Source organism: Ascaphus truei, chromosome 4 (genome assembly GCF_040206685.1).
Source record: "Ascaphus truei isolate aAscTru1 chromosome 4, aAscTru1.hap1, whole genome shotgun sequence".
In the NCBI taxonomy this organism is placed as follows: Eukaryota; Metazoa; Chordata; class Amphibia; order Anura; family Ascaphidae; genus Ascaphus; species Ascaphus truei.
In genome coordinates, this window is record NC_134486.1 from 15230699 (window position 1) to 15246935 (window position 16237).

General features: G+C 43.1%; 1 protein-coding gene across 1 annotated transcript in view; it reads left to right on the forward strand.

The window, feature by feature from the left end:
- The first annotated feature begins 4976 nt into the window (after nt 1-4976).
- Nucleotides 4977-16237, forward strand: part of LOC142492234 (vomeronasal type-2 receptor 26-like) — a 76803-nt gene continuing 65542 nt past the window's right edge. Inside the window, exon 1 of the mRNA XM_075594903.1 lies at nt 4977-5072. Coding sequence (XP_075451018.1) covers nt 4977-5072 — 96 coding nt within the window. The remainder of the gene's footprint in view (nt 5073-16237) is intronic.

Below are 16237 nucleotides of genomic sequence, written 5' to 3' on the forward strand. Positions count from 1 at the left end.
CCTTGGACTGGAAGACCTGGCATGGTATCCGCCTCAACAAGCCGGGAGCTTTGAAACAGAAAATCCTTTCTGTTTTTGGCGCTGCAATCTGTGCAATAATAGGACCGTGTGCATTTGTGGCCCTGAATACATTAAGGCTAACTACATTTGTATCTTCATAAGGACATAACAATTAGAGGTTGTTCAATTATTATTTTTTTACTATAATTGTGCATGATGTGAAAACTACCAGGAAAGAAGAAAAGATCTCAAAATGTACAGTTAGAGAAGAGAAGGGAGTGGGGGATGTGATAGAAATTTTGAAATACTGTACCTCAAGGGTTTAAACAAACTACAGAAGAAAAGCACATTTCAGAGATCGAGAATTGCTAAAACAAGTGATCACACATTCAAACTTGAGATTGGGAGGCTCAGAGTAAAATGTGAGTACTTCTTTATAGAAATAGTGGTGGATTCATGGAATAGTCTCCCAACAGAGCTGGTACAGGCTAATAAAGGAAGGAGCTCAACATAATACATATTACATTGTATAGCTTGCCATCCTATGTATCCTATCTTCTTACAGATATTCTATTCGTTATTTCCGACACTTCATGGCCTTTGTTTTCGCTGTTGAAGAGATAAATAAACAGTCAAAGCTCCTACCAAACATTACCCTTGGATTCCAGATTTACGACTCTTGTCTGATGGAAAATAAAGCCATAGAGAGCGCACTAAGCATATTAACAGGAGCGGTGAAAGCTGTTCCCAACTACAGCTGCTACTTGAATAGTAATGTGGTGGCCTTTATAGGACACATGATGTCTTCATCCACCTACTCACTAGCAGGTCTTACTGGGATCTACAGATATGCACAGGTAAGCAGGAGATACAACTGGTGTATTCTGGTGTCAGGGTTTGTAGGCTGCACTATTTCTTCTTTATGACTTTTTTTTCAAATAGAATAGACTGAAATGGTTCCTAAATTCCTGAATACTCAATTATAATAGGAATTATAGGACATCTCTGTAAGAGCTTTGCTTGCATATTTGAAATGTAAGTAAAGTAAAACTTAGCTAAAAAGAGAAGAAAACTGTCAAATACCCTCAATACTTTGAACATTTATTGTCAGGTCAACCTGTGGAAGAACAAAAAGGGTGATCAGTGCGCAGCTAAAACATGGTAATACAAACAGTGCTATTAAATGCAGTGTAGCGTGAAAATAAACAATAGTTGAACCTTGTGAGGGAAGTCACTATAGTAGCATCTGCAGCCTTTCTTGAGGGGTGGCTCGACACCACTTGAGCTGGAGAAAAGACATAAAGACAGGGTGCACAACGCACATAGTGAAGCACAGTAAAAAAGATAAATTTTACTAAAAGATTAAAAAACAAGCACTGGATTCGTGGGGTTACCACACAGAGGGAGGGTTGGAATCACAGCTCTTCAACACATAGGATGGAAGACACAGGATAGGAATCTCCGTGTATCCTTGAACTACGTTTCCCTCATCTCAGGGTAACCAGATGGTGGGCACAAATGAATAAGTCCCGCAAAAAGTCCCATAGCGAGGCACAAATGCCTCCTCGAGTCCCACAGCTGCAGAGCACCGACAGCACGCCTCTCAGTCCCGTGGAGTACCTCCTGATGACGTCACAGGATTCTCCTCTATTGCAATGCAGAGAGGAGTGTCCACAGCGGTGTACAGCACACAGGGCGGCGTATGGAACACAAAACAGCAAGCGGTGATACAGGGGACAGGGAGGAATACACCAAGAATATACTTGGCTAGAGTTGGGTCAGACAAATGAGCATAAAGACCTTTCAACGCGTTTCGTAACTGGAAGTTACTGCTTTCCAGTTACGAAACGCGTTGGAAGGTCTTTATGCTCATTTGTCTGACCCAACTCTAGCCAATAAGTGCAGCAAAATCAGACAATAGGAAAGGGAATCCCTGCCCGGAAGAGTTTACAATCTAAGTGATTGGAGACTTACAGAGACAGCAGGTGAGGGAATAAGTGCGGTGGCTAGCAGTGCTTTGCCTCAGTGACTGTGGGTGTTGAACACTAGCCATGAGTGCAGGTTATTGGGATGTGTGATTTGTGACGTAAGTTTTAAGGTTTGTCAGTATTAGATCAATCAGATAGGTTAACACCATTAGCAAGGAAAGAGTTGGTAGGGAGGCGAGGATGAGAGCAGGTATGTATATGGCTGGGTCCAGTATTTGGAGAGATATCCCCTGCAGAAAGAAGGAGTAGATAGAGGTTGTGAATAGAGGATTTGTGGGTGTGTCTACTATTAAGGGGTAAAGAAGTTGTTGGGAGGGAGAGGTGTATAGATAATTGTGCAGTGCATGGGCACAGGCTTAGACAGAGGGGAGGATAGAGGAAGAAATAGGGATAGGAGGGGAGAGGGGAAGTTGGAGAAAACAGAAGTGTTTACAAAGATGTGAAGAAACAGTATACAGAAAAAGCAGTAGGGATAGCCTACTCAAACCTTGGAGACCTGGTATTTTTAACAGACTATAATGATAATAATTGTAAATATAATATTTGCATTCTTTCTTTCTTGTTCCTGAATATTCATGCTTTGGAGACAGAAGTATAAAACATTATCTGTATCTTGTCTTTATATATTAAGACATTCTTAAACAATGTGGTAATAATCTGATTTATTGGCTATCATGGTGTTGCCTGTTTTCATTATATTATTTTCCTGTTCTCTGCAGATCAGTTATGGAGCTATGGATCCCATTTTTAATGACAGAATACGATTTCCATCATTTTACCGCACTGTGCCCAATGAGCGAATCCAGTATAAGGCCATCATTCAGTTATTACAGCATTTTGGCTGGAACTGGGTTGGGATTATCACTTCAGATGATGAAAGTAACTACAGAGTCGGCAGGGAACTACGAGATGAAATAATTAACAGCGGAAGCTGTGTTGAATTCCTCATAACTGTTCTCGCTGAAGACTGGTACTACAAAAATATGGATATTGTCCTAAAATCCAGCTGTAAGGTGGTCATTGTATATACCAACCCAGCACGTTTAATATCCATCTTTAAATATTCTTCCGATGTATCTGGATTAGGGAAAGTTTTAATTCTACCTGCCACATTGCTGACAGTCACAGAATTACATGAGCTCTATGGCATTGAACAGTTGAATGGCGCTCTGAGGTTTTCTGTGCAAAGAGGGGATATCCCAGGTCTGCGAGATTTCCTACAAAGTGCAGATCTCTATAAATATCCAGACAATATATTTCTCAAGTATATCTGGGGAGACACATTTGATTGTTTGCCTCAAAATATGACATTATTACCAGGCCCTTATAAGACAATAATTCCAGTCTCTGAATGTAAAGGTAATAGTGACCTCAGTGTGTTGGATCCCTCGATGTACGATGTGAATAATTTCCGATTCACCCACAGCGTATATACAGCAGTTTATGCTGTTGCACATGCATTGCATGACATGTATTTACACACTAACCACAAGCTCCCAAAAACTGATATCCCAAGTCAGACCTGGCAGCCATGGAAGGTAAATATTTGGGTGAAGATGTATATCATGAATAGGGATGGATTTTCCTTGTGAAAATGAGCAAATATCAGGAAAAAATTATGTACATGTGTTTTACTAAAGTGTAATATAGGAATTTACATCTTAAATATTACACTTTTTTCTTGACTCCTTCAGGTTGATGAGATTAATAGTTTGCATAACGCGACAGAAATTAAACAAAATATAGCTACATCTGTACATAAGTAAAGAGAAAGTTGAAAAAAGGCGCTTCCGCAAAGAGTGGTCACTAACAATAACGTGATCTGTATTAAGTGCTCTAATACACAATAATAACTTCAAGTGACAGAGCTAAAATTACCATATAAACATAATTGTGCAAAAATAGTGCAGTGAAAAAACAAATATGGTTGTTACTCCCTGCTCAAACCCTCTGGTGGGTCCTGTTTCCGCTGGTCCCAAAACACTGCATTTCTTCTTACAATCCAGGTACAATGTAATGCTGTTCCCCCTGGATTGTGAGAAGAAATACATCTGCACATAGAAGGGGAGAGAATATTACACAGGAGGGTTAAAAGGAAAATATTTTCATACTAGAAAATCCTTGATTTAAGTGATTATTTTTCCTAATTATTTTGAATATAGTAATGTTAGCGAATCTGGCAATAACTCTTTATAATATGATATCAAATGAAATTGTCACTTTATTAATGGAATTTAGTGAGTAGGGGTGCTTCAATACTATGTAATAAAATAAAATAAAAGCAGCGCTATAGCCTGTTAGAGATGTGCAGGGAGAGGGATCGCTTCTGTCTGCTCTCACTGCACAGCTCGTCTAGACTGGTGTAGCCCGGTAGGATTGCCACAGTGAGGGTCCCATTCAGAAGCAGGGAGCCCGCTATGTTAATCCTGATGGGAAATTAGTCTGGCCGCGGGAAAGCCGCGAGCAGGCAGTGGTCAGGCAGCTTTCAACTGTGGTTTCCTGGCTGAATACTCAACAATACCTCTTACTGCCTCTGTAGTAAGTTACCAAAACCAATAAAACTGAATATACCAAAATAAAAATGTTTCACAAATGGCCCTAAAGTCTAGATGTGTTTTTTATTTTTAAATATAAAGATATTGATTTATCTAAATCATGAAAACATTTTTACCACACTAATTTTCTTCAAATTGCATTAGAGTGAGTCCTCGCTTATCCGACACAAAGCGTCCCGCAAACCCCTGCCGGATAGCAGATTGTCGGAAAGCGGGACCAATGTTAACAGGTGGTGATTTCCGTCGGGTACGCGAAACTTGCGACGGATGATGCATTTTTTTATTGAATTAGCCGCTGTCGGAAAAATCATCCGACGGAAAGCGAAACGTCGTAAACCGAGGACTACCTGTATATAGTTACTGTACTTCTAATAAGTAGGGCATGCTTAATATCTATTGAGAATATCAATAAAAAAAGAGGAATCCTCATGGGATGAAGGCTCTGCACAGTAAGAACCACGAGAAAGCCTTCCCTGTTGCTGCTCCCAAACTCCAACCGCGGAGAAACTCAGAGCTCCTGAACCAGCAGGTGAGCTATAGTTCCCATGGAAACAACCATGCAGTGGCCAGATCTTCCATGGCAGGGGGGAACAGGTACTATACACTATACAGTGGTGGCGCAGCTGAGTCTAAAGGGGCTGGCGCCGCAACCCGCGTGAAGACGCGGGTTTGTTATTTTTTTCCCTCAGCGTGCCGCGCGTCACTGATGCGCGGTCACGCTTCATCGGGTGCGTGCGCACGTGGCGCGCGTGCCCAGGGCTCCCCGAAGGGAGCCCTGGTTACGGGAGATGTGGGGGAAGGCGGTGGGGGGCCCTGGGGACCCGGTGGACCCGGAGAGGGGAGGGGAGAGGCACTGATCGGAGGACCAATCTGCGAGGCTTCGGCTGGCGCGCGGGAAAATTCGGCGCCAGCCCAAAATCTGCCGCGGCACAAACCGGGTGAGAATTAGACTCAGCTCGGCCGCGACAATATTTGGAGGCACTGCTGAGATGAGCAACGGGGGCGGCAAAGTATTGCTGGAAAACCCGCTATAGGAGAAGTTAATGGGAGCATTCACCGTATCCAGGCCAGAGCATTTCTTTTCGTTTGCAAGCGGTGTTCCCTGGATGGAACTCGCTCATAACACAACCCCACCCTCTGCTGCATGAGATGTGCCTGAACCCACTGTTTCAAGGCCATCGTTTTACCTTGTCCGGGATGTTATGCAGATCTGAGAGGTGTCAGAATCACACTGTATCAGGGCCGGGTCACATCCTCTTCCAAAGGTGGAGAAGTGTCTAAACCTCACAGTATCATGACAGGAGCCGCAGATGGTATGCCTTTAGGGGATAGTCTTGAAAGATAGCACCCCGCGTTGGACTATCTGTTTGGTGCCTTTACAGTGCTATGTTCCAGGGTTGAGAGGTGCCTGAACATAACCATTTCAGCCAAGGGCACGCTGCAGCACATGCCCCAGGGGGTTGTGACTTAAAGATATCAATCCCCGCAATGGGACAGCAGTATGTGCTCAACTACTATGAGCTAGATCCCCGGGTGGGATAGGGTGCTCGAATGGGGACCTGGCGTGAAAGTTAGCCCCCCATATTGGGACTATGCGCTTGCAGTTGGGGAGGAAAAGAGTGCCTGTGGAGCATGCCAGCCGGTGTGGGGGCTTGAAACATAGCCCCCAAATGATGGAGCTTGTTGCAGGCACTAAAGGAGGAGAGTTCAGGGTCCCTTAGCAGGATAGTGATGAAAAGTGGTGCTAAGGCGCTCCTATACAGAGTAATTAAATGTGCTCAAATAGTAAACAATATTGAAACGCTAACAAGTGTATAATAAAGTGCTGAAAATTAAATACAAATAAGTGAATGTGCAAGTGCAGTAAATAGGTAATAGGTCGCAGCTCAACCCTCTGAAGAAAGATCCTGGTTTTCTTCTGTGTAGTTATATTTAAAGTTTGGGGAGTGCAGATATCACCATTTATGAAAAACATACTGTATATACTACATAGTGTAATCAGCTTCACAAGTGTTCTTAATTCTAGGATTCAGCCAAAAGGGTACTCACAATCTCTCAGATCAAAAAACATAATTTCCCACATAACATGTGGCTCAGGGTAGTCAGATGTTAGTTTATCTAGTCGTTTGGTGATGGTGGTCACAGTGTGATGTATCCTCAATGAAACAGAAAATTCCACAGTAGTGCAACACTGTATAAAATTCAGGGGTGTGTATTTAATAATATATCATACTTACATGAATAAAAGGTATCATAGGCACATAAAAATAAAGATGAGTGGCTAGTCGATATCTCCACTGCTCAGTGAGTGTCACTTCCGGTGGCGGGTCGCGTCCCTTCTGGTGCCTTCGGGATCGTGGAGGAGGACGGGCAGCAATTCTCATGGAGGATATCAGTAACGCCGACTCTTGAAGAAGCTGCAAAGTGAAACGCGTAGAGTAGGCGGGTGTGATCGGATGCGAAGCCAGTAAAGCCCAGACGCACATGTTGCTCAGTGTCGGAAGGTTAACCATTGAACTATCTCTGGTTCTACTACTATGGATATGTTTCCATTCAAGCGATATGCACTGCCTGGAGGCATTCTAATGATGTGGGACAGAGAGGAGAAATTCCTGCACTATGTGTGCCTGATTTGTGGTTACCCGGGAGGCGAGATAGGAGATGACACCCGTTGCCTGCGGTGCGATGTGGCCTATTTGCAACCGTGGCTGCCGGCCTGTTACTGGCCTATATTGGCCTTATCCGAGCGGAGGTGCGGAGTCTGTCAAACTGATCCGTAAGCTCCAGTGAGTGGCGGAGACTTCCTCTGTGGACGCAAAGAGGGACTTCCTGACAATACTGTACGATCTCTTCCACTCTGGCCGCAATGCTTCCCGCATTGTCTTTTGCGGGGAATACTATAACTCCAGCCCAGACCCCTATTGCCCGTATTACCATCCCCGCCACCTTCCCAGAGACCAAAGATTTAGATAATAAATAACGTCCCCTATCCCCTCTGCCACGATCATCTACCATGACTGTAGCACCAGAACGTACTGTTAGAAAAGTATAGGATATGTATGAATCTGATGATGCCAATGATGTGTACAGGTGATGGGATCCTATGTTCAGGGGTTATGTACCACATTTAAACAGGACATGCTTTGTTCTGGAAAGGGACAATCACTGGTGGCAGAATGCAAAGTTTACTCCAGAGCAGGAGGCGGAGATAATGAGGAAACATAACCAATGTGTAGATCAGGGACTGCTTGCACAACCAGAAAAGGGGAGGATTTCTGTGTTTCCCCTTTGGATGGACCACTATTCTGGTATTGCGTGGCCGGGCATGTGGGCAGAATCTCATGAATAGTAGCCGTGCAGAGCGAGTTCTAGTACAGCAGTTTAAGCGTTCCCATGGTATGAGTATCCTTATCTCCCCGAAGAGCTCATGAGAGTCACTGAGGCTCATAGGGATGAGTGGGTAAGGGTGGCAGTGATTGAATATATTGCTCCTAAATATAATACCACAGCTGTTATTAGGGCGGACAGCGCTGAATATCTGGTAGGTCTGGTAGGTAGGACACAATATTAATCTAGACCGGGTAGAGTATATTTTCACAGGAGAACAGTACTTTTACACCAAAACCACTGGGACCACTAGCAGCAGGCAGGGAAAAGTTGTTGAATAAAATGGGGTTTATTCTGGCACGCCAGCAGACAAAACAAAGATGTACAAAACAAGATACAATACAAACTGGGGACCTGGGGAGTAGACTCTAGCCTCAATAGGTACAGGAGCCTGCTTCATGTAGGCTTGCCCTGTCCTCTTCTCATCCAGGATACAAGAGGGCTGATCACACAGCAGCCCCTCAGAGATACATCTCCAGCTGGTCACCGTCAAGATCAAACTCCTTCACAGAATGACTCTCACTCTCTCATATAGTCTCTCATATGCTCTGAGATGCTATCAGATGTTCTCCCCACTCCTTCCCAGAGTGTCTCTTCAAATGGTCCTCTGACGGAATCTGCTCACACCTTCCCAGAGTGTCTCCCGGTCTCTGTTAGCCTCTCTTGCTCTCTGGTGCTCTCTGAAGGTAGATCTCATTCTCTGATCATCAGCACCCCTTATATAGCCCTCTGTGGCTATCCCTTGCCTGGGAGGGGGCTGCCCGCCAATCAGAGCATCGATTAGGTTGGGGCCACAACAGCCAGAAGGTGTGCTAAGAACCCATCCCCATATTGTTCAATCTTTTTCACTCAACAAATGTCTGTAACACCTCTGTTGTTGTTTGCAAACTCACAAACAAGGGTTCGTTGAATAATGAGAAGTTTATTTAATACAAAGTATGATCATACACCAAAGTCAAATAGACTCTCTGCCAGGGAGTGTCCAGGCAGTAAATGTTATACACTTTTGGATCCTTTGTCTAAAACTGTTACTAGGCAGATTATACTAACCACTCCTTAATTCTTAAACCAATCATATTACAGCTCATTAAACCTGGTTAGAACTAGCCTCAAAACAACTATGAATGGTTCCAGGTACCAAGTCTCACTAGGAATGTGGGCGTTACTTTAGGCACAATCATAATCTACAGTACTCAGAAACGAAACTCATTCACACCACATACACATTTTTACTCACAAAATGGATACTGGACATGACTGACTTTGCAAAATGGAAACTGAACATCACTTTCAATCCTTCTCCAGAGACCCCAACCAGTCCATTTCAATAATATATCAACAGTATCTTCATTTTAGCAATATTATTTTGTCACCTTCATGCTCCCAACCATTGTCTCAATACACATTTATTTGCAGGATCCTCAGATGATTAAATCAGGGTCCCCTCCATACAAATGTACATATTATCCAAATAATCCTTTACAAGGCTGTCTCCCAAATCACATCACAGTGCTTACACAAAGATCACAAACCCTTTATCTCATATTGCTTGTTCAACTAGACTTGGGAAATGAATTAACAGGGAATAAAGTGCTTTGGACTACATTCTCACATACATAGTGCATTTGGTTGAAATAAGCCTTACATAGGTGGCCAAGTTACATGGATTTAAGGGTACAGTAGCTAGCTGGGCTTCATTTCAGTTTTGTGATGCCATCAACCCCTACCGTCACATATATCAGTGAGTATGGCAAGTGCCACTCCATAACAGTGCCGGATAAAGATGGTAAGCTAGTCTGGATTCCAGACTCTGATCACTACTATTGATACAGCAGGGCAGTAATGCAAATTGTAAAGAGAGATACAGCAGGGATATAGAGCATATTGAGCCAGGAGGTAATTACAGCAGGAACTGTACTGCAACTGGGCAAAAGTTTATTTTGGATAAGAGGAACTAGTTATGTCACCAGTTATTCTAATGTATTGTAATGCTATGTGTTTTATAATTTTGTGGGCCTGCACAATTATTGATGGTGCATACTTATGCTCCTCATGAGGTTCGTGAGGAGGATTTTCACCAGAGGGAGGATGTAACCAAGTGACCCTGGCTATAGTATTCTACTGGCCTCAACACTATAAGTCTTGAGAGGAACAGGCAGAGTTGGGGTTAAACTCCTTGTGCAGGACCTGCCCTGTTATGGGGCGCGGTTACAGGCCCTTCCCCACAGGTATAAAACTCAACCCCCCAAATTGAATGTTAATGATTATGGAATTGTGTGATACCCTTTTTCCCTAGCAGAGAGTTAAGGTGATTGGGAAGGGCTCTTGGGGTCTCAAGCTCCGGTGGTCTGATCCAGGGATGGAGGACGAGCATGCAGTTGTATAATAAAACTGCCTTTGGACATACTATGGTATGTGATCATTGGAACGGAGTATTGCCTGTGGAGACCATCCTTCATCCAGCAGGATCCTCATGGAATGAAGGCGCTGCACAGTAAGAACCACGAGAAAGCTTGCCCTGTTGCTGCTCCCAAACTCCAATGCGGAGCAACTCAGAGCTCCTGAATCAACAGGTGATCTACAGAACCCAGGAAAACACCCATGTAGTGGCCAGATATTCTGTGGCAGGGGGAAACAGGTGCTACATATACAGCTGCAGCAGCCTTTATCCTAATATGGCCGTATCGGCTCAACTCTGATAACCGCGGCCAGATGCAGTATTTTTTTTTCCCCGGAATATGTTCAGGTATTTTAGCGCTCATAATATTAGCATTTTATTAGCGCTGTCTGCAACACTGCAATACCGTCTAAAAACTCAGGGGCACGTTCGCGAGCTATTGTCTTTAAAGTCTAATACTTTAGCAGTTCAACCTACAGTTCGTCAATACACAGTCTGCGTGTGTGCGTGCAGAAATTGTAAATTTGCATATTTATACATGTATGTTCAGTGCTGTACAGTATGTCTCATTTGAACATTGTTGAAACGCATAGGCGTGTATTGTAACTGTACCACATTTCGTCATATACAGCGCTCTCCCCTCGCTCGCCCCCACACACACACAGGCCAATTTACTGCACTTCAGTATTTCAACTTCTTATCTTATCTACAGTACAGTACACCTCTCCACACCATTCCTTTGAATGTGTGTCTTTCTGGTTTCAATCACATTCCTGCTTGCTAGCTGATGATTACTGCGCATGCGTCTATAACTTCACCACTGCTGCTTGCAAAGTTCAAGAGTGAGTGACCAAAAAAAAAAATATTTTTTTTTCTTGTCATTTTTTATTTTTCTCCACAAGCCTGCCTAAATCATCTTAATATTACGATATTCAATCTGTGCTGTAGCTTTTGACTGCGACACTGCGTTTGAATGCACATCGTTGATTTGTGTGGTTTTTATGTATTTGGGGGTGTGGATAGCAAATTATTATGATGACCTGCCTGTTGAAAATATGTCATGTCTTTAAAATACAATTCAGCTAATCCTTCATGCAGCTTTAGCCCCCTCCCCAACCCCCCTCCGCAGACACACACAGGGCTCGCTCAAGGATTACAACCTCTTATCGACACCTCTCCAGAACCATTTCGTTTCTAAAGCTTGTCATTGTGTTTTTAATCGTCCCTAGCCAAGCATCACCTCTCTGCGCCTGCGTGTAATCCTCTTTGGGAAGGGAGCTACATAGCTGATGATTACTGCGCATGCGTCTATAACTTCATCACTGCTTGCTTGCAAAGTTCAAGAGTGAGTGACCAAAAAAAAATATATTTTTTTTTTCTCGTCATTTTTTATTTTCTCCACAAGCCTGCCTAAGCAATCTTGATATTACAATATTCAATCTGTGCTGTAGCTTTTGACTGTGACACTGTGCGTTTGACTGCACATGGTTGATTTGTGTGGTTTTTATGTATTTGGGGGTGTAGTGATCAAATTATTATGATGACTGCCTGTTGAAAATATGTCATGTATTTGAACTACAATACAGCTAATCCTTCATGCAGCTTTAGCCCCCTCCCCCCCACCCCCACAGATACACACAGGGCTCGCTCAAGGATTATAACCTCTTATCGACACCTCTCCAGAACCATTCCATTTCTAAAGCTTGTCATTGTGCTTTTCAACCTCTCTCACATCATTCGTTAATTTTCCTATTGTTGGCTTGCCCTTATGTTAATCTGATTATGTAACCAATTATTAAAAAGGTAACCAATTATTAAAACTTTTGTCTTCTTGAAGAATCCCCCCCACACACATTCACAGTGAATTTAAAGTTCAAAGATATAAAAGCTTAATGTAATTAAATATGTATTTTATTTTATCGTGAAAGAAAAATACAAATAATCATTGAGAGAGGAGGGGGGGTGAAAATTGAGGGCCGGTGGATAATCATGAATAATGAACATTGATAATAAAAAAAACAGTAATACAAATTTTCAGTCTTTATCTTCTTCCTCATTCTGTGTAGTTCATTGAGAGAGGGGAGGGTTTGTGTAAATTATGACTGCAGTTAGATTCACTTAACTGTAGACACAGTTCACAAACTTTACACATGATACCCCCCCCACTCCCCCAGCCCATCCTTTTTTTCTGAAAAGACAAGAAATTAAAAAATGAGTGCAGTTTTGTGCATACTGTATTATGGCATTGTGTACTGTATAGCTACTCCATATTGGACTACAGTATGCAGTTAGTACTGTCAAACTAGTCTATACTTCAACTACTGTATACTGTAATTACTGTTAAATACTTTGCAACCTGATGGCTAGTGCTGCTCTCTCAGGAAAGAAAAAAAATTGTGCAGTTACTGTAGGTGCATATTATGGCATTGTGTACTGTATAGCTACTCCATATTGGACTACAGTATGCAGTTAGTACGGTCAAACTAGTCTATACTGGAACTACTGTATACTGTAACTACTGTTAAATACTTTGCAACCAGGTGGCTAGTGCTACTCTCTCAGGAAAGAAAACATCTGTGCCATACTTACCTGTATCATACTGTACTTACAGTACCATACGACAGTACAGTACTTTACCATACTACCTTCCTGATGCTTGCCCATTACGCGCGATCACAATGGGCAACACAGTCACAATATCGTCAATATATTTATTGCATCATTCCACGGTGAGTACATCGTTCCAAAAACTCAGGATGCCTTGCGCCAACTCATCCTTTCTGGAGGGTTTCACGACTTTTCGGATATGGTCCTTCAGCTCATGCCAGAACATTTCGATAGGATTGAAGTCTGGCGATCTGTCATTGGAGGGGGAAAATAAGGACAATTAGTTAAAGAGATACAGTACACAGTAAAAACAGTGGGAAAAAATGAGACACGGTTACCGCACCTACTCCGCTAGCGTCTTCACCCAGTTGATACCGCGCTCAAGAATATGCACTGTTGACGCGGTGTGCTTCGGATCGTTGTCCTGGTAGAAACATTGACCATCTGGGAACTCACGTGTGATATTCCACAATCTCAGGCACAATTTGCTCTTGGAGAAAAGCTTTATTCATGATTCCTATAACAAGAAAAGAAAAGTGCTCAAAAAACTGCACACTAGTAAAGTATAAGGCATAAGTATTTTGCATAAGGCAAAAGCGTGTGACTTATTTTACCTTCAAAGATGACAATGCATCCTGGTCCACGCCTAGAGATGGCACCCCACACATACATCTTCACTGGGTGTTTTGGACGTGGCTTCATAGAAATGCGACCTTTTTTGTGGAATACAAAGGTGGCAAATCTCTCCAGCGATACAGTAGACTTGTCAGTGCAGATGCAATCCTGGAAAGTTTCTCCACTGTCGATCCATGCCTGGGCCTGGACCACTCTCTTGATCTTGTTAACGTCCCTTATCATAGGGTACGCACTTTAACCTCCTGTACTGTCCAGTACTAACCTCACACGTCCATATTTCCATCCAATTCTGCGTCTCATCTTCTTTATGCTGGTCTCGGATACAGTGAGATTGTGATTTTGCAGCAGAGTGTATTTGACAATTAAGGCACTCTTCTCATCAGTCTCTTCACTTATTTTGTCGACCAGAAGAGTTGTCTCCCTACAGTGTACAGAAAAACAACAATCCGGTAAGATACAGTGCAGTAGGCCACAAGTACAGCACATCATTTACAGTAAACAATTATAGATGCAACAATATAAAAAATAATAGATATACTGTATTATATACTGTAGTTATATAAATATACCGAAATAACTATAAAATTAGATAGATCTATACTATATAGTTATATTAATATGCAACAATATAAACAATAATAGATATACTGTATTATATACTGTAGTTATATAAATATACCAAAATAAGTTTAAAATTAGATAAATCTGTACTATATAGATATATTAATATGCAGCAATATAAACAATAATAGATATACTGTATTATATAGTGATATAAATATACTTACTCGTTAGTTACCGTTGGTGTCCTCATGCGTTGTTTGGTTTTTCCGTGTGCACACGGTGGTTGATGGCACAACAAGGCCAGAAGCAGCTAACCAGCGTTGGATATCTGCAATTTGTTGTCTGCTCGTGTACATCTTAATTCTCATGCTGAGATCCTTTGAAATCTTTTTAACAGGCATAGCTGTGAGTAGAAAGAAATACAAGCACAAGAATGTATATTCGATGTTTAGTCGATGTGTATTCAATGTGCAGTGAATCCACAAAATGGATGGTGTATTTATACGTTAATGACTCACATTAGAGTACGCCCACTTTCAACACCTGTACCTCGTCGCCATGCATAAAAGGTTACAAACGTTGCATAGCCCACCACTCGATGATCTTTATCTGAACTTGCCCTTGTCCAGATACTGCATTGTGCCATCTGCTTCCATGGATCAACCCAGATACTACGGACACAGGAAGCCACTCGCCTCTACCGTGCCTATCACACAGAAAAAGCAAAAGGCGGCGGCAGCCGTTTCCAAGCAAGGCCAAAACGACAGGCTAAGGCTTATAAAGAAAACCTTCTGCTAGCCCCAAAGGCTAAGGGTTTTAATACACGTAAGCCTTATAATGTCGCAGAAGAAATTCGGTGATGTTCACTCAAGGCAAAACAAAAGGCAGCCAACCAATCGAACCCACAGGCCACTTCCTCGATTACGCTTCGACGTCTCTGCCGCTGCTCTCCCGGAAATCTACAGCCCATCTTCTCCACTACTCGTCCACGACGCTGCCTCTGCTCTCCCGGAAACCCACAGCCCATCTTCTCCACTACTCTTCTACAACGCTGCCGCTGGTCTCCCGGAAATCCACGGGTCACTTTCTCCATTACGCTTAGATGACTCTGCCGCTTCTCGTCCAGAAATCCACAGGTCACTTTCTCCATCCCTCTTCGACGACGCTGCCGCTTTTCTCCCGGAAATCCACAGGTCACCTCCTCCATTCTTATTCGACAACGCTGCCGCTTCTCTCCAGGGAACCCCCATCTCATCCTCCGTAGCACCCATCCATCAAGATGTCCACAGCACCCCATGCACAAGACCCAGCACGTTAGATCGCATGCTGAATGGGTTAAGAGTCGATATCCCTGGGAACTCTACTTTGCTGGTAGAGATAGATCTTCTTTTAGAGACCATGCTAAATATGGATCAACGGATGGAGAAGATGGATCAATGTATGGAGAAGATGGATCAACGGATGGAGAAGATAGAGACTGATATAGCGGGGATACATCATTTGCTCGGTGTTCATGCCCTTGTATCCCCAAAGCCGGAGCAGGAGGGTGGAATGGATGTGATGAATGGGACCTTCGACCATCTTCCAACACCAAGCACACCCCCTACACCAGAAGAATTTGTGTACATGTATGCTGTTGACAAGGAGGATAACATGACAACCCCATCAAGACCACACCAGAAGACAACACGGCGACCAAGACAGGAGGAAAGCTTCCTCCCAGACAACCAACCCTCGCCCGCCGCCACAAGCACGCCCGCTCCCAGAAGAACACCCACTTCCAGAATCAAACTTACATACGCTTGCATCGATACGGTGCCCGACATCATCCTGCGCGAGCAGCCACCGGCACTCAGGGAGAAGTATAGGGTGATGAGTGCTGGTTTACCCCAGAAGTATGGCATGCTAATTTTTAAGCATCACGTGTCCTACTTGGTGTACTGCGGGTGGGCCAAAAATGTCAACTATGAAGGAAATTGCGAAAAACGGACGCTTCCTGACTATTGTGGAGGAATTGCGGTGCTATTTTTCAATTTCAGATCCTTTAATGAAAATCGTTCGAGACTCCATTCATGGCATTTTGCATCATACAAGGCATCGGC